The sequence below is a fragment of the Narcine bancroftii genome, chromosome 3 (genome assembly GCF_036971445.1).
Source record: "Narcine bancroftii isolate sNarBan1 chromosome 3, sNarBan1.hap1, whole genome shotgun sequence".
NCBI classification, from domain to species: Eukaryota; Metazoa; Chordata; class Chondrichthyes; order Torpediniformes; family Narcinidae; genus Narcine; species Narcine bancroftii.
Window position 1 is genome coordinate 41,935,876 of NC_091471.1, and position 23,373 is coordinate 41,959,248.

A 23,373-nucleotide genomic window follows, 5' to 3' on the forward strand; every position below is an offset into this window, starting at 1 on the left:
GCAATACGGTAGTTGTGGGGGACTTCAACATGAAGGTGGACTGGGATAATTAGACGGGGGCAGGAACACAAGAGAGCGAGTTTATAGAATGTCTACGAGATACTTTCTTGGAACAGCTAGTGGAGGAACCTACCAGGGGGAAGTCGATTCTGGATTGGGTGCTGTGCAGCGACGCAGACTTAATAAGTGACCTTGATGTAGGGGAGCATTTAGGGAATAGTGACCATGGTATGGTTACTTTTAAGCTGCAATTAGAAATGGAAATGGAAAGGAAGTCGGAAGCATCTGTACTTCAGTTAAATAAAGGGAATTTTGCAGCTATGAGGGAGGAGCTATCCAAAATAAAATGGGAAGATACACTAGCTGGGAGGACAACTGGGGAAAAATGGCAGATTTTTATGGACATTTTTCACAGGATTCAGGACAAATTTATTCCAAAGTGGAGGAAAGGCTCTAGGAGATGTAAATGGCAGCCCTGGCTAACTAAGGAAATCAAGTGCATTATCAAGTCCAAAGGGAGTAATTATAAGATAGAGGTGGAGTGGGAAATTAGAGGATTGGGAAACCTTCAAAGAACATCAGAGGGTAACTAAGAAAGCCATAAGAGATGGGAAAATGAAGTACGAGAGGAAATTAGCAGATAATATTGCGGAGGATAGCAAAAGCTTTTTTAAGTATGTGAAGAGGAAGAAATTGGTTCGGTCTAAAATTGGCCCTTTGAAAATGGGCAAGGGTGAAATTATTACCGGAAACAAGGAGATGGCAGAGGAATTTAACAAATACTTTGCAACTGTCTTCACCAAGGAGGATATAGGTTATAGTCAGTTAGGGGGTAGTGGTCATGCGGTACCAAGAGACTTGGGGAACTTTACTGGGGAGGTAGGGGATCTAATGGATATCTGGATCCAGAAGCAGGAGGTTATGAGTAAATTGTTGGGACTGAGGGCTGATAAATCCCCAGGGCCTGATGGGCTGCATCCTAGGGTGCTTAAAGAGGTGGCTATGGAAATTGTGGAGGCACTGGTCGACATTTTCCAAAGTTCCATAGATTCCGGGGAGGTCCCTGAGGATTGGAGAGTGGCTGATGTGGTGCTGCTTTTTAAGAAAGGAGGGAGGGAGAAAACGGGAAATTATAGACCGGTTAGCCTGACATCAGTGGTGGGGAAGATATTGGAGTCCATCATAAAAGGAGAAATAGCAGAACACTTAGTCAGTAATAATAGTATAAGGGCTAGTCAGCATGGATTCCTTAAGGGTAAGTCATGCTTGACTAACCTTCTGGAATTTTTTGAGGATGTGACAAAGAGGGTGGACTCGGGAGAGCCAGTGGATGTGGTGTATTTGGACTTCCAGAAGGCCTTTGATAAGGTACCGCACGGGAGTCTAGTGGGCAAGATCAGGGAGCATGGTATTGGAGGTAAGGTGCTGACATGGATAGGAAATTGGTTAAGAGATAGGAAACAAAGGGTTGGAGTGAATGGGTCTTTTTCAGAATGGCAGGATGTGACGAGTGGAGTGCCTCAGGGATCGGTGTTGGGTCCTCAGTTGTTTGTAGTTTATGTTGATGATTTGGATGAGGGGATTGTGAATAACATGAGCAAATTTGCAGATGACACTAAACTGGGTGGCGGTGTGGGGTGTGAGGAGGATGTAAGGAAAATGCAGAGGGACTTGGACAGGCTGGAGGAGTGGGCGGCTAAATGGAAGATGAATTTCAATGTGAACAAATGTGAGGTTATTCATTTTGGGGGAAGTAATAGGAAAGCTGAGTATTATTTAAATGCAGACAAGCTAGGGAGTGGGGAAGTGCAAATGGATCTGGGTGTACTTGTTCACCGGTCACTGAAGGCTAGCATGCAGGTTCAGAAAGCTGTGAAGAAGGCAAATGGAATGTTGGCTTTCATAAAGAGGGGATTGGAGTATAGGAACAGAGACGCCCTTCTGCAGTTATACAGGGCCCTGGTGAGACCCCACCTGGAGTATTGCGTCCAGTTCTGGTCTCCAAACTTGAGGAAGGACATACTAGCTATAGAGGGTGTGCAGCGCAGATTTACAAGGTTAGTTCCAGGGATGGCAGGGTTGTCATATGCAGCAAGGCTAGAAAAACTGGACTTGTATCCATTGGAGTTTACAAGGATGAGGGGGGACATGATTGAGGTATATAAAATCATCAGGGGGATAGACAAGGTGAAGTCTGATTACTTGTTCCCAATGATGGGGGAGACGAGGACTAGAGGGCATAGTTTAAGAATGCAGGGTAGGCCCTTTAGGACGGAGATGAGAAAGCATTTTTTTACCCAGAGAAGTGTGAATCTGTGGAATGCTCTGCCACAGAGGGTGGTAGAGGCGGATTCGCTGACTATGTTCAAAAGAGAGTTAGGTATGACTCTTGTGGGTAACGGAGTTAAGGGTTATGGGGATAAGGCTGGAAAGGGGTACTGATGGTAATGATCAGCCATGATCTAAAGTGGCGGTGCTGTCCCAATGGGCCAAATGGCCTACTCCAGCTCCTATTGTCTATTGTCTATTGTATAACTGTAGACCTTCCTGTTTCATTGACTTTAATGAGAAGCTTTCAAGAATTACTATTGCCATGGTTGGTTTCTCGGCTTTTCTTACCAGTGCTGATTACTGTATGTTCCAGTTGAAGAGACTGTGACTAGGCTGTTTCCAACTATCAGTTGAGATTTACTCTTCTGTTCTGCAAATTGCTGTGGCAGTGTGAGTGGATTCTCAGAGCCAGGTCAACATCCACAGATGTGCCAGGCCTCAAGTTGGGGAATCCCTCAACCTTTACCAGATTATAATGTACGATGGTCCCATTACAATGAATGAGAGAGCTGGGTAGGTAAATGCTTCTCTCTTTTTAGCCTTGCAGGTTTTAAATTTTTAAAGATTTTTCTTTCATATTATATTAGCATCGAGAAAGGACCTGAGTAATTTTGAATGTTTGTGAGTATCAATGATGACCATAAACATTCAATATCAGTGACAAATTTCACATTTTGGAGTGATACTTCATCAGTTTTCAACCAGCTAGTTTTGCCGAGGCTGGCAGCTAAAGATCCTGGGGGCAAAATATCACTATCCCTAGTGTAACACAAGCATAGCTTTCCATTGCTGCGCCCATTAAAAAAAAAATAGAAATCTAACAGGCAGAATGAGGGAAAAAAAACATTAAAACCTTAGACTTAAATGCTTTGCAAAGGTGGTTGCGAAATGAACTGTGATTCTGGATATCAAAATAGTAAACAGGAAGCAAGAATACTCATTTGCATTTAATTGGGACCGCAAAGGGCATATGGGCTTGTTTTTGTGCAAGGAAACGCATGATTTTCAGCTTTGGAGAAATGATTTTGAAAGAACCTGTGAATTTGTGGAGTGAGGTGTGACCTCTGGCAGTGGTTGCCGATGCTGTAAATTGGGAGCGAAGAAAGCTGACAGATCATTGCTGCAGGAGCCTGTAAAGGGTGCAAACTGAACACTGAAGCAAAACTGTGCTAGTTAACTTGACACTTTGAAGGATAGAGAATCAGATGGTAATGACAGATGGGAAACTGATTGAGCAACAATTGAGTTGGCAGATTTAACCCACAGACTGCTTGCAGGAAAACTTTCAGATATCAAAACAAAAAAAAGTGCTGGAGAAACTCAGCAGGTCACACAGCATACAGAGGAAATAATGTGTAATCAATGATTGGCCTGAGCCCTTCATCAAGGTGTGAGCAAAAAGCAGACAGGGACTTGAATGAAAAGGTGGGGAGGGATGAGTAGGGAGGAGAGAAGAGGAGGGAGGAAAGGACAGGCTAACAGGTATGTAGAATACAAAGAAATATTGAGTAGACTGGGTCTTTATTCATTGGAGCATAGAAGGTTGAGGGGGGATTTGATAGAGGAATATAAAATTATGAGGGGATAGATAGAGTAGATGTGAATAGGCTCTTCCCCTTGAGGGTAGGTGGGATTGGAACGAGGAGTTATAAGTTAAGAGTTGGGGGGGGCAAACATTTAGAAGTAACATGAGAGGGAGCTTCTTCACACAGAGAGTGGTGGCTGAGTGGAATGACCTTCCGGAAGAAGTGGTTGCTACTGGGTCAATTTTGCCATTTAAGAGAAGGTTGGATAACTGCATGGATGTGAGGGGATTGGAGGGTTATGGACAGGGAGCAGGTAGGTGGGACTAGAGGAAATGGCCTCTTTCCGTACTGTAATGGATATATGGTTATATATGGTAAGAGGTCATAGGTGGATATAGGTGGGGTAGTAGAAGTTTTCTGCTGTTGCTCCAGCACTTATGTATATTGGACTCAACCTCAGTGTCTATAGACTTTTCCGTTTAACAAACTTTTAGACAGGATGGTTTCATTCACTTGTGAGATCATGATCTGTGGAAAAGAAATACTGTAATAATATTGCTTAGTGAAAAATTTCCTTTAACAATACAATACATGACATGATCTACTCTAAAAAGATAAAATTGAACCAGTTCTCCTGACCTTCATTGCTATTCGCATTTTATTGTCAGTAATGAAAGATTAACCAGTTCAGTTTGTTTTATTTTTAAGATTTCATTTAAATTAAGTCATGGGATTTTCTAATGACTACTTCATACAGTTGCATAAGTAATAAGTAGAACATATATACTAATTTAAATGAAAAATAACAGATAAATGCTGTAAATATGAATTAAAATCTTTCTCTGATTTATCTACTCTGTCATGAAGACCTTCTGCTGAGCAGAGCTAGAGCATTTGCTGGTAAAATACGGACCATACTACCCGCCCCAGGAATTCTTGGCTATGCTGATTGCCGCAGTCTATATTTCACCTTCGGCTAATGAGCGGGAAGCCATGAAGCAGCATTGCTGTTCCATCTGTGAACCCAAGATGCCCCACCCTGATAGTGCCATGATTGTTGCTGGCAACTTCAATCACACCTATCTGAAAACAATCTTACCACAGTTTCAACAGCATGTGAACTTTGCTACCAGAGGAGAACGTACCCTGGATTGGTGTACACCACCATCCACGGTTCATAAAAGGCTGCACCTTGTCCTCACCTTGGTAACTTGTATCACATATCTATTGTGCTAACTACCATATACATACCACAGGAGAAGCAAACTAGGTCAATTCGCAGGACGTGGCCGGGGTTTGGGGGGAGGTGGTGGTTGGGGGAAGCACAGCAGCATTGCAAGACTGCTTTGAGACCACAGAATGGAGCTGTTTCAGGGAGGCAACCACCTACAACAGTGATGCAAACAGGAAGGCATACACAAACTTAGTGACTGGCTGCATTACCAAGTGCATTGAGGACGACATTGAGATCAAATGTTTCGATTAAGAGGCGTCGGTAATGGCACGTGTTAAATATTTAAAGGCAGATATAGTCTTTTTCCAAGAGACACATATAAAGAATTCTGATAAAGATATGTTAATTTTTAGATGGAAAGGACAACTTTTTTCATTTCTGTTCAGAAGCCAAAGTTTGAAGAGTTTCTATTTTAATTAATCAGAATATTCAATTTGTACTTCATAACAGTAATTTAGATGAACAAGGTTGTTTTATTATTCTTACAGGCAAACTATATAACAATTTAGTTGTATTGTGCAATGTTTTTGCCCAGAATACTGATGAGACTGCATTTTTGGGAAAAAAAAATCAGCCTTCTCTGCTTTAAATCATTACACATTGATCTTGGGCAGTGATTCTAATTGTTGTTTAGACGTGGTTTTAGATCGTTCATCTCCTAAATCTGCTACTCTTTCTAAATCGACAGCTTTAATTCATTCTTATTTATCAAATTTTGGTGTTTCAGATATATGGCATTTAAAAAATCCTAATTACAGAGAATATTGCTGTTTTTTCTCAATGTGCATTGTTCTTACTCAAGAATTTATTATTTTCTATTTGATAATCAATTGATTTATTGGACTAAAGCATGCAATTATCAAGCAACAATTATATTTGATCACATTCCTGGCATTGTTTCCAGAAGACAATGGAGATTCAGTTACCCCTTTATTTGCAGACAAAGAAATTTTAAACTTTTTGGAGCAGCAAATAGAGTTTTTCTTTAATACTAATTCCTCCCCATTGATGTCTAATTTGATAGTCTGGGATACTATGAAAGCTTATTTGAGGGTCAAATTATTTATTATACAGCAATTATCAAAGAAAACTGGAATTAATTAATCAGATTGCTCAAAATAAAAATATGGAATTATGTTACAGAAGAGTTGAACTTAAAACTAAATTTGAACTCTCAACATATCCTACTGAACAACAATTGTTGAGAAGCAAGAGTCATTTTTATATTCATGGTTAAAAATCTAATGTTACTTGCAGGACAACTAAGGGTATCTCAGTACAAAAACAAGTTAATAAGATTCGGATGAGGGATAATAGAATCACAACAGGTCATTTTAAAATTAATGAGATTTTTAGACTGTTTTATTCTAATTTCTATAGTCCTGAACTTAATAATCCATATTTTTTAGACCCTGAATTAACTACACAGGATAAGCATACAAGTTTGGAGGTACCTATTTCTCAGGAGGAAATAGATCTTCCTATCTCCTCATTTTAGACTGTTAAATCTCCAGGACCAGATGGTTTTCCTGCAGAATTTTATTAATGCTTTTCCAAAGGGCTTGTACCTCACTTAAGTTCATTCAAAGAGTGAAAGCTTCCCTTTTTTTTAATGATGCAAAATGAAAGAAGGAAAAGAATGTGCATCTTATAGACCAATTTTATGTATTAATGTTGATATAAAGATTATATCTAAAGTTTTAGTACATAGATTAGAAAATATTCCAATTATCAATGCTGACCAAAACAGGTTTTATTAAAAATTAATATGGATCAATTAGTGAATATATTATATTTACCATCCATCCCAATGACAGAATGTATTATTTCATTAGATGCTGAAAAAGTGTTTGACTGTGTAGAATGGGAATATTTATTTGCTATTATAGGGAAATTTTATTTCAGTCCAGATTTAATTAATTGGATTAAATTATTATATTCATGTCCCATGGCTTTAATTTGTTCTAATTCACAACAGTTTAAGATGTTTAGGCTGTATAGGTGAACATGACAAGGATGCCCTTTAAGTCTTTTGCTTTTTGATATTGTTATGAGCCCAGAGGACCCCAGAACCCAGCAGCAATAGACATTCACTAAAACAAATGTTGCTTTTAATTATATTTAAACACAAAAACAGGATCAAATTTAACTTATTACTATTAACTTAACTAAACTAACTTAACCCCCTTCTAATGCTAAGTGTATGTGTATGTAATATGTGTATAAGTTTAGAAAAGTTATTTGATTCACAGACCACTCTCACTTCTCATTCCTCCAAGTTCACTGGTTGCAGGCAATTCTTATAATGTGCACAGAATTTAACATTTATGAATTTCACCCAAGAGGGAGCCATTAACAAGCCTCAATAACTACCACCTTGTGGCATTGACCTCCACTATTGTGAAATGCTTTGAGCATCTGGTGATAGAACACATCAAAACACACCTTCCAGAGATGCTGGACCCATTTCAATTCTCCTGCAGAAGAAATCCTTCCACAGATGATGCTATAGCCTTGTCCCTTCACTCCGTTCTGACTCACCTGGTGAACAATGCTGTTCATTGTCTTCAGCTTAGTGTTGAATACAATCATTTCCCAGGAGGCGGTGAAAAAGCTAGGACTCAACAGCCCTTTCTGTAACTGGATTCTGGCCTTCCTAAAGGAAAGACCACAATCTGTCTGGGTCAGTAACAGAATGTTAGGCATTTCTTCACTTCAGGCTTGTGTGCCCAACCTATTCCAGTTTATGTTACTGATCCACAACTGCATCACCAGAACCATCTCCAACAGTGTTTTCAAGTCTGCAAATGACACGACAGTAGTTGGTCTCAAGAGCAACAACAATGAGTCTCACTACAGACAAGTGGTGGAAAACCTCATGATGTAGTAATGATCTGAGTCTCCACATGGACAAGAAGGAAGAGATGATTGTGGACTTAAGGAAGATGAGGAACAACCACCCTCCACTACAAACATCAACAAACTGTAGTGGTGGAGTGACCTATCATGACATTAGTTGTCAGGAAAGCTCAATAGTGACTGCACTTTCTGAGAAGACAGAACTGGGCAAAGATGCCAGCTACCATTTTGTCAAACGTCTACAGGAGCTCCATCAAGAGTGTCCTAGCCAGCTGCATCATGGACCATGCTGTGATATGGTTGCTGCAGAGAAATGGATTGGAGTCAATCCACATGACCATAAATGTGGCAGAAAGGATCACTGGAGTCTCCTTCCACCTCATTGACATGATCTACCAGTATCGTTGCCTGAAGAGTTTGCGCAAAATTACTGAGGACCCCTTCCAAACCACATACTGCATCTTTCAGTTGCTCCCATCAGAGAAGAGATACAGGAGGATCAGAGCCAGCACCACCAGGCTGAGGAACAGTTTCTTCCCACAGGAAGTGAGAATGGTGAATGAGCAAAGGAACTGTCTCACACGAACCACCCCAGTCCTGCATATGTATTATTTGTGTATCTCTGTGTTGTGTCTGGTTGTCTGTGTGTTGTGTAGACCAGCAAATACTATATCAATGTGCAATCAGATAAAATAAACTTAACCTGAATGTGACTTCCAACATTGTTATTATGAAGCCCAAGGGAAGTTAGATACATAAAAACTCATTTTAGGTCTGTGTAAATTGCAGCATTTTAGACTCAATGTTGAATTCTCCAAGTTCACGTAACTCATTCTTTCTGTCCATATCATTGCTGGATATATCTGTGACTTTGACTCTGTTTATCGCTCTCCATTTTGACCTGCTGAATTTGTTCCATGGCTCTCCTATTAGTACCACATAACCTAGGCAACAAAGTATAATCCAACTGTCTAATTTATCCATTTCACCTGCTCTCACCCCGTCACTGTCCTGGCATGTCTCCTGAAATTTAGGATGACCTCTTTCTTCTAACAATGGGTCTTGGAAATTTTAATTCTCTTTCTCTATTTTTTGACAGATACTGCATGACCGTTTGAGTCTTTCCAGCATTTTATGTTTTTATTTCAGGCTAGATGCAAAGAAGAAATACTTAACAAAATCAGTGGTTGCAATCTGTTTCTTCAAAGCACAGTGTCACCCACAGAGTGACAGTAGTTGTCTCTGCAGCCAAGACCCTCCAGATATTTCAGTCCTTCTGTCCACTTAACTCTGAATTAGTCTGTTTAATTTACTCATTCAAGTACTTTGTATTGTTCCTGCTTGATCTAATGCATAACACCACCAACCCACAAACTGAATTAATGCCTTGACTTCCACATTATGCAAGTACCAAACTAAATTCTGTTTCAGAATATTTGGCATTATTTTTGGCTTCCCATTCATCTTATGGCCTTATACTATTTTAATAAAGTTGATATGTAACATTTTTTTGTTTTACAATCTTCATCTTTACATTGAAATATACAATATTGTAACAATATTAATGCATGTTATATCTAAGTTATCAACTGAGCAAAAGCTTAATAGGACCAGTTGGGACAAGTAGGGCCGAGTCTGTGTATTCCTGTGATAGACAGGTGATGCATCAGCTTGTTCATATGTCACCAGTTAGAATGCACATGGACACTGATGCAACAATATTCAAGAAATCTTGACTATTGAACTTGAGAAGTTTAACACCATCCAGACAAGGTAGACCACTTCATCAATGGCACCACCACTGAAGTCAACTTTGATTTTTTTTCTCCATTGGCAAATGGATGATTGGATTGTCTTCCATCTAAAGTGAACTGCATCAAGTGGCCAAATCAATGGCTTGGCGGCCTCACTATCGACATTCCAGGCAGGGTTGGAGGTGCACTAGGCCTTCTGACACCTTGGCTTACCACTGTTCTCAGTTGGTCAGATATATCAACAAATATTAAAAGTTGATTAGAAACACAAGAGGCTACACATGCTGGAATTTGGAGCAAAAACACAATGAATGGTCCTGATGAAATGTTCCAACCTGAAACGTCAGCAATTCTGTTTCAACCACTGATGATGAGTTTCTCCTTAAGATTGATTTTTACTTTAAGATTTGATTAAGTCATTTAAACCACATTCAATTTATGTAAATTAATGTAAAACTCTTGACTGAAAGTCAGTGAGTATATTCAGATGAAAGGGCCATGAGAGATGTGCCAACTCTGTGCATCCAATTCTTTGGCTCAAGTTCAAGAGTAGAATTGGAGGTCACTGGCATCTCACCTCCATCACATTCAGTATTTCTATGCTTCTCTGTGGAACCACTGGCTGCCCATCCAGATGATCCAATCCTGTGTCTCATGAGATCTAGCTCCTCCAATGGTGCACTATGAATTCCTGAATAGTGCATGGAATGTCAGGCTGGATTTTATGCCAAAGGCTCACAGTCAGAAGAGGGAAAGCCATAATGTATGTGGACCAAGTTGCTGTTTGGTCACGTTTGTTTGAATGGAGTACATCATCACATTTCTTTGCTGCTTCAAATTCCACAAAGTATTGGCTGATAATAAATACCCTTACATTCAGGTCATCAGAACTGTGCAATGTACATAAAAGCAGATCCCTTCAACCCACAATGTTGTGGTGACTTATATAAATCTATTCCACATTTATCTAATCCTCATATTAGAACAATGTATATTCTTGTAATTTATTATTATTATGTATCTTTTTTGTCATTTTTTTTTAATTGCTTTTTAAAAATTTACATACAACATGTCCTTTTGGCCCATGACAGCCAATTGCACCAAATTGACCTACAACATAATATGTTTTTGAATGGTGGAAGGAAACTGGAGCACCTGGAAAAACCAACGCAGACCTGGGAGAATGTACAAATTCTTACAGACAGCACTGGATTCAAACCCTGGTTACTGCCGCTGTAGCTGCATTGTGTTAACTGCTATGCTCATTATGCTTTGATGTTGGTCCTGTTAGGTTCATTCTTTTTATGTTTAAAAGATAATACGCTGCTGAAATAAGTTTTTTGTAAATATAGGTTAAATTAATCATAAATTATTTGAAAAACTATAAATTATCCTTCTCTCCAAATTTTCTTTTCTCCTTAGCAAACTCTTACAATTGATATTGCTGTTGATGCTTTAAGCTTTGAAAATGTGATTCCCATTATTATTTAAAAAAATAAATATCTGAAAGATTTTTTTCTTTTAAAATGAGATGAACTGTCTACCTTGAGCCATGAAAGACAATTTTCAAAGTTTAAAACCTGAGCTGATCATTTTGCTGAAGACTTCTTGAGTGATGCACAAAAACATGTTGTGCACTGGAGAAATTTAGACCACTTTTAGCACCGGATGGCTGCAGTTGTGATTGATCTTCCACAACAAACAAGTTGACATCACGGGGCTTACATATTCAGTATAAAGAGTGTTGAGTGCATTAATTAGATTTCATGGTCACACATAGAGTTCGTACGATTGAAAGTAAAAATCCTTTTATTGTTTGTGTATCTACGGACTGTCTGTCACTTTGTGGAAGAGAGAGCAATTAGAGCAGAGAACTGCGTCACTTGTACTTAAATAAAGATAAATACTTGGAAGTCGTCTGTTCACAACAGATAGCATATTTTAATGCAAAAAGCAAACTCTTGGAGGAATTCAACAAGTCATGCAAGACTATGGAGGGAAATCTCTAGAAAGGGATATGAATGTAGAATTATACAATTCATAGCATATTGCTGGATTTGAGGGGTTGTATTATAGGGAGAAGTTGGATAGGCTGGGTCTTTATTCCATGGAGTGGAGACAGCAGGGGCTGGGGTGGGGGGGGCGGTGGTGTGCGGGCGAACATACATAGGTTTACAAAATAATGAAGAGCATGGATAAAGTGAATGCTCTTTCTCCCAGGGTCAATGATTCTGGAACTAAAGGGCAAAGTCAGATTCAATAGATCAATATGAAATAACAATGGAAATAACCAGACTCCAAAGAATATCAGTCTCTTTGTTTGAAATGTATATTGATGTTAAATAAAGAAATAAAGTTCTTGAGAATGGTTGTATTTAATTGTGACCCTTGCAGAGGAAGATAGAATAGACTTCCAGATGTTCACCAAACCATTCACACTGATACTGTCTTTACTTTCCAGATCACACCTTTCATCCTGGAATTAGGACCAAATACCACTTTTTATGTATTCCATTTTCTGTCTGATAGAGCTCAGCAAAGCCAACAAACTGGTATTTACCACATCACTAGGTTAATGAGTCCGGGCTGAAAGTGATGGCTAATTAATTTTATCGCAGACGTGATCTCACAAACTGCTCATCCAACTGTTCGTTTGGAGACACCTGCCAATATTGTTGTTTGAAAAAGGCTTAATTTGACCCTGCTCCAGAATAATTCATGTTGCTCGACATCATTATCACAACAGCAAACACTGCTGGACCTGTGTGAAGGCACAGTGGTTGCTGTTCAGCAATTGCTATCTCAGCTGAAGTAGTCATATTTGTAGTGACTGAACTCAAAGACATCATAAATACCTTTTGTGATTTGTTTTGCAGTGATACCTTGTTGGAGATGAGTTCCTCCAGCTGAGCTGCTTAAATGAGATGTCTTCCTGTAGTATAAAAGATCCATCAGAACTCTTCTAAGCTTTGATATGAACTCTGTGATATTAACTCTGAGCTAAGCAGGAAGAGGGCCAAGATGGAAAGGAAATTTTGGACACCTCCATAGCATAAGGCCCAGGAGATTTGATACCTCCTGGGCCCCTTGGTTCTCTCCATCAGCTTACCACAAACCTTGCTGGAAAGCACGATCATTGTAAAGGGGCAGGACTCGGAGCAGCAGAATTTTGTAGCTGAAGTCATTGTTAATGTTTATTTATTAAGGACAATAAATGAAAACAAAGTTTCAGGATGGACCACTTCACCAAAGGTGTAGTAAAATTCAAAACAGATTATTTGCCCAAGAGGTGGGAATAGATTTCAAGAAGGGATGTGACAGATTCCGTTTCACTCTGTCTGTGGGACCAAGATGGAATTCCCATTTGCCTCACCATTCCCACAACAACATATCAGTTACTGGCCTCATCCATTGCCACTATAAGGTCACATATAAGGAGCAACACACCAGATTCCTCCTGGATAGCCTTAAACACATTGGCATGAAAACCTAATTTTACAATTTTAGATACACACTGGGTTATGGGGTAGAGAGGGTTTAGTATTATTTTTAAGGAATATATAGGTTGGTACAACATCGAGGGCTGAAGGGCCTGAACTGTGCTGTAGTGATCTATGTTCTATGCTCCATAACACCGAATCCTTTGTTCCTTTACCTACTTTAAATAACTTTCCCACTCCAATGGTGTCTGCCCCATCTATCTCTCCATCTCTCCTTCCTCTACTCTCCAATACTCTTGGCCCCTCTCTTCCTCCCCTCTATAAATTTTATGTTTGACATCCCTACTTTAAATAGCTTTCCCTCTCCAATGGTCTCTGCCCCATCTATCTCTCCATCTCTCCTTCCTCTACTCTCCAATACTCTTGGCCCCTCTCTTCCTCCCCTCTATAAATTTTATGTTTGACATCCCTACTTTAAACTCAATACATGATCCTGGCCCAAAATGTTGACCCATTGAGTCCTTGGTTTACTCTTGCATCAGCTGTGAACTGATATTACCACAACTCTCATTATTGTTTTTCTCTGAAGAGATTGATAAATCCTAGTGATTTCTTGCCAGTGTTCAGTTTGTGATTACTCTCTTTGCAACCATCAGAAGACTGTAAAATCATTAATTTCAAGTCTTTACCCAAATAGAAACAAAAATCTTTCTTCCCTTAGTGCGAGGGTGAAAACTTTGATGTTATCACACATTGCTGCTCAATACAAACCACTGTTATCCATGGACAGGAAATTCAAGTACATTGATGCAACAGACTGCAGGAATTACAGTGTATTTCAGTATGCAAGAGAAGTTAGTGGTGATATTCTCATACACCTTCTACCATTGTTATTCTTGGTTGCAAATGTTTAAGTGTGGAATATGCTGCAAAACATCTGCTCAGATTACAATACAAGATGTTCTAAACTAGTGGTGGACAACATTTTAATTTTTAATTTAGACATTCAGCAAAGTAACAGGCCATTTTGGCCCATGAGTACGTACCGGTGGTGTAGGTTAATTGGGCAGCATGGACTCGTGGGCCAAAATGGCCTGTTACTGTGCAAATTCAAAATGAAAAGGTTGGCCACCCTGTCCTGAACACTGTGCTGCTTGCTCTAATAATTATGTTTATGGCTAAAATGGTCTCTAGTCATTCATTCTGATGCATATTTTACTGTGATATAGCTATTTTGATAGGATATTTTGTGTTGATCCCACTAATATTGTTGCATTATAAAGTTCTGCAACAAATGAAATCAGTGAACCAAGTGCTCTCTATAATCAATAATCCTCACATCATTCCAGCATTGGGTTGTCAAGAACTTTGACTTTTATCCTTCAGCTTTTTACCATGCCTAACAAAACGTCAATCTTTTTTTAATTTCTAGGTCCGCTGAGATTTGTCTCACAGACAGAGTCCATTGCTGCTTATGTAGGAGATGTTGCCCTGCTGAAATGTGAGGTTACTGGTGAGCCCATGCCTTCCATTCATTGGCAGAAAAACCGCATCGATCTGAAGCTAAATGGTGATGACGTTCGTATGATCCTACTTCCCTCTGGATCCCTGGTGATCAGCAAGCTTCAGGCAGGGGACAGCGGGTCCTACCGTTGTCTTGCAGAAAACCCTGGAAGCTCGAGAACTGGCAATGATGCTGACCTTCAGGTTTTGTCTGGTAAGGGGGTGTCACCTGTGATGAAAAACACAATATTCCCATTTAATATAAAAACATGCATCAATTGCTGGTCATTTGAATTATGAAAATACGTGGTTTTATACAGCAACAACGGAATGTTTCTTGAACATAAATGAGAATGTCTATTTCTCTTCGTAGTTAACTGATCTAGTTGTGTCAGGATGAAGCAGTCACCAGCCATAGAGCAGTCAGTTCATAATAAAGCCCCACTAACTTTGTCAAACCATCTCCATCCTACACAAATGTAGCTTTTCAATTTCCCAAACGAGTCGTCCTCCCAACATTTCCGAGGGACGTTTTCAATATCATTCCGCATCTGACTGCCTTTTCACTTCAGCCTATTACATCCTGGTAGGTAGGGCAAAGATTCAATCCAATTGTCAAAACTGAAGTTGTACACAGGCCCCAGAGATGAGACAAAAATGGGCTAATATGCAGAGGAATTTCACCAGGCACTGCTTTGATGCCAACATTTTTGTTTTCATTAAAACAGTTTTGCAACAATTCCTTATGTGAATACTTAAATTTGTACTGTCATCGAACATGGATCTATGCCTGAGATACCCACAAGATGAATTTCAAATCTCATAAGACTAACTATAACTCACCCTGTGGCAATCCAAATCATATTTCACAGCTGTTTGTGCCTGACTTGTACTGAGTAGCAATTTCAGTACCAACAATATTCGACCAATGGGGACTGTTCCTGAGCCATTGACATTGCTTCTATTCCTGCCAGTAAGCAGTGTGTTCTGCTTCACTGTGATAGTAGAAACCAATTGAGAAGGATAAAGAATATTCCTGTGAATGCTTGACTGCCTTAAGCAATTTATCTATGCAATTACTTTTTTTTATTCCTGCTGTTTGAACCTGAAATAATTCTGATGCCTGCTCTTCACAATCTTTATTTGTGCCATGTATATTTAAGCTTCATTTATGTCTGCTGAGTCCAAAGTCAGGTGATCCAAAATTTACATTGGCACTGCTGTATCGTCAGTCAGCCTCACGGCAAGGTTCTATACGGAATTCCACAGAGATTCAAAAGCTTTGAGATTTCTGGGAAGGAGTGGCCCCGTGTGTTTGCAGGTGAGAAGCCCAGGTCCCTGAGGCACAAAGACCTCCTGAACATAAAGATAGGACATCACTGGGAACTCTAAGTTCAAAAGGGTAAAAGTTCATTTATGGTCACATAATAATACATTGAGTCTGTAATGTACATGATGTACTTCAAAGTTTGTCTGCCACAAGGCAAATACAGAGTCACCATGAGCATTGCCCAGCATCCCTAACAATAGGAGAAAGAGAAGCAAAAGAGAGCCTCTTCAGAGCCATTGAATGTCTGTGGATTCTCCCCTAATGTTGTCTCTAGCAGCTGGCCAGATTGACAAAGTACCAGTGCAAGACAACATGTTGAGGAAAAAGGTTCTTGAAAGATTGCAGGTCATATATAATTCTGTAGAGGAGCGAAGAAAGGAGGAATCTTTCTCAACCCCCTCAACGACAGGGTGCAGCCTTGAAAGGAGTGTAATCAAAGGCTGAATGACACATTTCCAATAACGCAAACTGAAATGCCAAATGTATGATCCATCACAGCTGAGATTGCCACCATCAAAGAACCTATTTTGTTTCACTCCATACATTATCAAGAAATGACTGAGAGGACAGAATAAGGCAGAGGTGGTGGGATGAGAATATCTGGGTAGCACATTGGCGTGCCGTTTAGTGCAACTCTATTACAGAATCAGTGACCCGTGTTCTAATCTGACACTGTCTGTAAGGAGTTTGTACATTCTCTCGATGACCTGTGTGGGCTTTCCCGGGGTGCTCTGGATTCCTTCCACCCTCCAAAACATATGGGTTTGGTAGGTTAATTGGGCTGCATGGGTTTCATGGACTTGAAGGGTCTTCTACTGTGTTATATAATTAAAAATTAAACTGAAAAAAAAAAATCTCACTGAAATCCAGTGCTACAAAAATAGGACAAATCCAATCAATTTAATTACCACCCAGTTTGTTCACTCTCAATGATTAGCAAAGTGATGGGAGCTGTCATTCTCAGCACCATCCTCCCTGCACTTACCAAAAAAACAACTCACTTAAGGCACAGTTTGGCCAGGAATACTCAGTTCCAAACCTCCTTAATGTCTCAATCCAAGCTTTCAGCAAAGAGCAGAAAATTACAGGTGAGGTGAAATTGCCTTTGACATCAGGGTAACATCCAAGTGGACTGATCAAACTGAGGTCTATGGACACCCTAAGACACAGCAGCAGAATTTACATCATTTAGCCCATCAAATCTGCTCTACCATTCAAATCATGGCTGATGTATTGTTCCTTACAACCCCATTCTCTAGCCTTCTCCCCATGACCTTTGATTCACTCCTAATCAAGAATCAAAAAGCCTTTGCTTTAAATATAACCAATGAATTGGCCTCCTCAGCCATATGTGGCAAGAAATTCTACAAATTCATTATCTTCTGTCTGAAGAAACTTCTCCTAATTTCTGTTCTGAGGCTGTGCTGTTTGGTCCTAGACTACTGGAAACATCTTTTCCATGTCAACTCTATCTAACCTTTTCAATATTGGGGATGTTTCGATGAAATCCCTCTCATCATTCTGAACTCCAGTGAGTACAGGCCAAGAGCTATCAAACTCTCTCATTCCCAAGATCATTCTCATAAACTTCTCCCTCACAAATACATTCTTGCTTAGATATAGGGCCAAAGACTGCTTCAAATGTGGACTGACCAACACCTTGTAAAATCTCAGAATTACTTTTTTGTCTTTATATTCTAGTTATCTCAAAATGAATGCTAACATTGGATTTGTATTCCTTACTACTGACTAAAACTGCAAGTTAACATTTAGGGAACCCTGCACAGGACTCCCAAGTCCCTTTAGTCTTTCAAATTGTGAATTTTCTCCCCAATTTGAAAATAGTCTATTTCTTTATTCTTCTACTGAAGTGCATGTTCATACACTTCCCTATACTGGCTTCAATCTCCCACTTCTTTCCCCATTCTCCCAACCATTCCAAGGCACACTCCAATGGCTGAAATTGTATTGTGTAAAGAAAGATAGATATGGTTATTGGACATATTATCCCACTTCCAGGATATCAGTATGGGTGTTATTCAGCATCAATGTCCTTGTTCTCACTCTTTCCTCTTTACGAGACAGTGGGTATGGCAGCCAGGGGAGGGAAATGCCCATCTTGGATAGTCAGGGAAGACAATAATATCCCTTGGTGATTTCATCTGTGAGAAGTACATCCAACTGCAGCTCCTCACTGTGTAGGGAGTTGGATGAGGGGGTGATAGAGAGGAGGCATAGGGATGCAATCACACCCTGGGGGCAGGAGGAAGGTAGTTGGGTGACAGTCAAGGGAGGGAGAGGGTACTACTGTGGCCATTCCCCTCAGCAACAAATGTACTCCTTTGGATGCTGCTAAGGGACCTATCTGGGCCAGGCAGTAGCCAGACCAATAGCACCATGGTCATCTCTGAGCCTCAGAAGGGAAGGGTGAAGTCAGGTAGAGTAATAGTGACAGGGGACTCGATAGTCATGGGAACATTTAGGAGGTTTCTGCGGCCACAAAAGAGACTCTGAGATAATATGTTTCCTCAGGTTAAGGATGTCTGAGTGGGTGCAGAATATTCTTAATGGGAAGGGAGATCAACCAAAGGTTATGGTACATATTGGCACCAATGACATTGGCAAGTGTGAGGTACTGCAAAGTAAGTTTAGAGAGTTAAGAAAGAGGTTGAAGAGCAGAACCTCCAAGGTCTAATTTCTTAAACCACCTCAGCGAACTTGCTCCTTGTGTTAAAGTAATTATTTATACTTTAGCCTCTTATTTTGGACACAAGCTCGAAAGAAAAAGTAAGGAGATAGGTTTAACAAATTCCCCTCCTAGTTATATCACTCCAAAATGGAAATATTATCTATCTTCATTGTTGCTGGGTTTTTAACAGAATGTGCTACCGAGCTGGGAATTCAACCAGGCAGCTCTTGACCTTAAGGAAAATCAAGAATGTGTTGTAAATGCTGGCTTCATACATTATAAAAATTAGAGGTCCAGTGAACCACAGCTTCATTCAGCACAGATACAGACCCTTGAATCCACTTGATCATCAAGTACTAATCCCACAATGATCCAATTTTCATCTCCTCCATTTCTATCAACTTCTCACAGTTTCTACTACTTACCTGAATATGTGTAATAACTTACAGTGGCCAATATACCAACCAATATGCACACTTTTGGAAATCAGAGCACAGGGGCAAAATCTACAGGCTCACAAGCTTTGTGTCATCAGCAAGTTTAGCACAACACCTTCTGTGCCTTCATTGAATTCAATTATACAAAAAGTAAAATAAAATATGACACTGGAACTGATCCCTGTGCCATGCCACTCATTAGATATGGCTGGCCAGAGAAAGATCAATTCGTCTCTCTTCTCTGTTTCCTGTTTACCAGTCAATCTTATCAATATGTTACTAAGAAGCTTTTATTTCCTGCAATAATATTTGATCCAGGACCTTATCAATATCCTGTAGGAAATCTTTTACAGAACTTCCACCAGTTCCTCTTTATTCACATCACATTATATAAATTTTGAGCAATCTTGGTAAAATAGAGCCTCATCATTGCAAACCAGGTTGAAAATATAACAACCAGTTTCTATAAGACATTGATGAGACTAAATTTGGAGAATTGTGTGCAGTTTAGATCACCTACCTACAGGAACAATATCAATAAGATTGAAAGAGTGCAGAGAAATGGACAAGGATGTGGCTGGGACTTGAGGAATGTCATGGAAACATTGAATAAGTTAGGACTTTGTTCCCTGGAATGTCAGAGAATCAGGGAATTTATTAGAGGTATATAAAATTATGAAGGGTATAGCAAGAGTAAATGCAAGCAGGCATTTTCCACAAAGGTTGAGTGAGACATGAACATGGGGCATGGGTTGAGGGTGAAGGGTGAAATGTTTAAAGGGATCATTGGGGGAACCTCTTTACTTGGGGGTGGTGAGAGTGTGGAATGAACTGCCAGCCGAAGTTTTGATATTTAAGAGATGATCTGATAGTACATGGCTGGGATGGGTATGGAGGGCTATGGCCTGAGTGTATATTGATGGGACTAGGCAGAATAAATAGTCAGGATCGACTAGATGGGCTGAATGGCTTGTTTCTCTTTTGTGGTGTTTTATGGGTCTATAATTTTGGCATATGTGTGTCAATCCATCTAAGATGCCCTCAATATTTCTGCAGTTAAATGTATGAATTTTAACAGCTTCCTTTTGAATCATCAGTATTTGTCAACAAAGTCTAGTGCAAAGGATTTCACAGGCAACAACAACAAAAAAATTATGAGCTGCAAGTGCTATTTGGGTGACCACTTTGTCAAATGCATGCATTCTCTCTATGGGTTTCCCGTAACCAACCATTTTGATTTTCCCAAACATTCCGACACTGATATGTCTATTCTCAGCTTCATCCTTTGTCAAGGTGAGGCTAAGCTTAAGAACCAACTTGTCATATTACTCCTGGGCAGCATTCAAGCTAATGGCATATACAGCAATTTTTCTAATCAAGTTCCACCTCTTTATCTACTGGCATTCATACTTTTCTCTCTAATTCCACTTCCCCACCCTCTTCTTCTTCATCTCTCCCACCTTTTGTCCATGATCTTTTAGCTCCTCCTGCACTCCTTTCTCCCTTTTTAGACTCTTGACACTATAGGCTTGCTAAAACATCCAAACCCAAAATGTTGACACACCATTTCTACCCATGGAGAGACCTCTTGAATTCCTCCAGCATTTCAGTGTTTGCAGAATAATGGGGTTTGTGGGTAATGGGTAAATGCTATACTAAACCTACTTTAGAATTTGCTAAACAATGTGCTTGAAGCACAAATTAACTGTGACAATTGACCTACAGATATTTTTCACAAATCTGGGGGTCATGTTTTCCAAATGTATGTCTTTCAATGTCACATCATCACAGCATAACTGAATTAGTGGTAGAACAATGTTAGTGATTTTAATTGTTCGTTCGGTATTAAGTGCAAGAGTCAATCACATACACTTCTTGAACAATTTTCCATCAAGACCCTCATCAATTTTCCGACAAATTGTACCAATATCAGAAATAGAAAATGGCCGAAACACTCAGCAGGTAGGGCAGCAAAGAGCAAGAGTTAAAGTTTCTGGATGAAGATCTTTTGCTGGAACCAACCAAATTTACTTCATAGGATACAACCAATGTGTAGGCTGTACAATTCATGAAGAAATACAATGTTGGTTGGCGATGATAATGAGGGTTTATTGGCATGTACTTAAAGTATAATGTACAGATGCAATGAAATTCTTGCTTGTTGCAGCTACACTGGTACATAGAATACAGTAAGAAACAATAAGTACTAACTAAATTAACACAATCAGTAATAAATATAAATGGATAAATAAATAAGCAGCACCAAAATGTGCTATTTTGATCGTCCAGAGAAATAGAGTATTTAATATCCTTGACAAATAATTTATTTAATTAAAATGACAAGGTTTGAATTTATGGCACTATAAAGAAAAGAGAATGCATTCAGTGCTATTGGCATTCAAAATCAGGGAAATCTGCCTTCCAAAGAGCAAAGATGAGTGATACCCAGAAGTTGTTTAAAAGATGTTTGGTGCTCATTCACATTTAAACTGACAACTTTGTGAATTTTAAAAATGTTAACTTCTCCAAAAGAGACAGGGATTCAACTGACAATATTCTATTTCAGAAAGTATATTGGGCAAAACTGTTACAACATTTTCATTGTTATGCATATTATTTCTAACCGCACTTATACTGTATGTGTTGCAGTGTTACTACAGGTAATGTGCTACTTGACGTGTATGAATATAAAATGGGAGGATGGTGAATGGAATTTCGGTGAAATATTAAGACAGAATTTGCATTCAAAATATTTAACTACATTCAGCTCAAGATGTCTAAAGCCAGCAATTAAAAAAAATAATAATTGTTGAAATGCGGGCAAATGTGATGGTCACTTTCCTATTAAGGGAACGGTACCAGCCAGTTCCCCCAAAGCAAGATCTCAGAACAATAAATCTGTGAAAGAAATATATAATTTAAACATTGAACTATAAAATAAATGGTTCCAAAATCCATTTGTAAAAAGAAATACATTAATTTATGGCCAAGAAAAAAAATCTTATGAGTTCTTCTCTATAAATGGTGGAACAGGTCATACAATATTAAGCTGAACAAAGCAAATCTGCTTCTCCATTAGAATGAACTGCAAGTCATCCAGCACTTGCATTCTCAATGCAAATTAGACATGTTTCTGGCATTTTAGACTGATAGTTCATGATGGTGTGATTTATGGTCAAGATCTGAAACATGTACTTGGAAGCCCAGCAAACAATAGAGCGGAACCAGTGCAGAGATTTAGACAGGGGATTTGAGTCCTCGACAGTTGAAGACATGGCCATGTATGGGGTATAGTTACAATTGCAAGAAGCCAGAAATAGAATAGTACTGACCTCATTTACAGAGATGAAAGAGAGACAAACACATGAAAGCTGGAATGGTACCTGGAACTTTAAGAAATATTTGTCTGGCAATGAAATGGATCTGGATGGAGAGGTTTCTAGACCAAAAGAATTTAAATCATCAGACTGAGTATTGAGAAAGGTCTTAAATTATACAGCAACATTGCCCTTTGTAATCCTTAATTTCTTAAGGTGTTCTGTCATTCAAGTGTCACCAGCCACAGAAGAACATTCCATTTTTGATGTTCAGGCATGAAACACCTGGAGACCAAGGCAACATAAATTTGAATCACTTGGCAAACAGACTCAGTTGGAGTATTGACCATTTTGACAATCTTGGCAGCTTGTTGTAAATTGCTTGATAGCTCACCAGTTCAATGTCAGTGAACTTTTACTTTGCTAATACACAAATGCAATTACAACATGAAGTTTAAAGGTCATTCCCATGCCTGGAGCGTTGACAGTCTCCCTTCACTCAGTCATTAACTACTCAAATATGCTTCTGGTTGTTAGCATAATAAAGCTACTTGTCTCCGACAGCAAAATATTGCTGCTATTAGAGCCTCTTCTCTTGATGTGGCTGCTACCTTCAGGCAGAGGGTACAGAAGCCTGAAACACAACCTCTCTAGGGTCAAAAGCAGGCTTTTTAGTTAAACTATCAACTATCAGGCTCTCGTACTAACCTTAACCAGAACAAAATGGGGACCAAAGATATGTTTGCACAATTTGTAACAGTGTGCTAACTGAATGAGAGAACGAGGCCAGAAATCCGTGGGCGCGTTGGAACTTGTGAGCTTTATTTTGACTAGTGCGCTGCCACTTTTAAGGCATTCAAAGCTCCCACTCCTGCGTGCCGGAAACGATGTCATCATGACATAAGCACCATCTGCGTGCACGCGGGCTCTGAGCTCCTACCAGAAAAGAAGGC

The 23,373-nt window shown here is 39.4% G+C and overlaps 1 protein-coding gene across 1 annotated transcript in view; it reads left to right on the forward strand.

Moving 5' to 3' along the window:
* Positions 1-23,373, forward strand: part of dcc (DCC netrin 1 receptor) — a 718,171-nt gene that overhangs the window by 11,737 nt on the left and 683,061 nt on the right. The window contains exon 3 of the mRNA XM_069923064.1: positions 14,577-14,861. Coding sequence (XP_069779165.1) covers positions 14,577-14,861 — 285 coding nt within the window. The remainder of the gene's footprint in view (positions 1-14,576; positions 14,862-23,373) is intronic.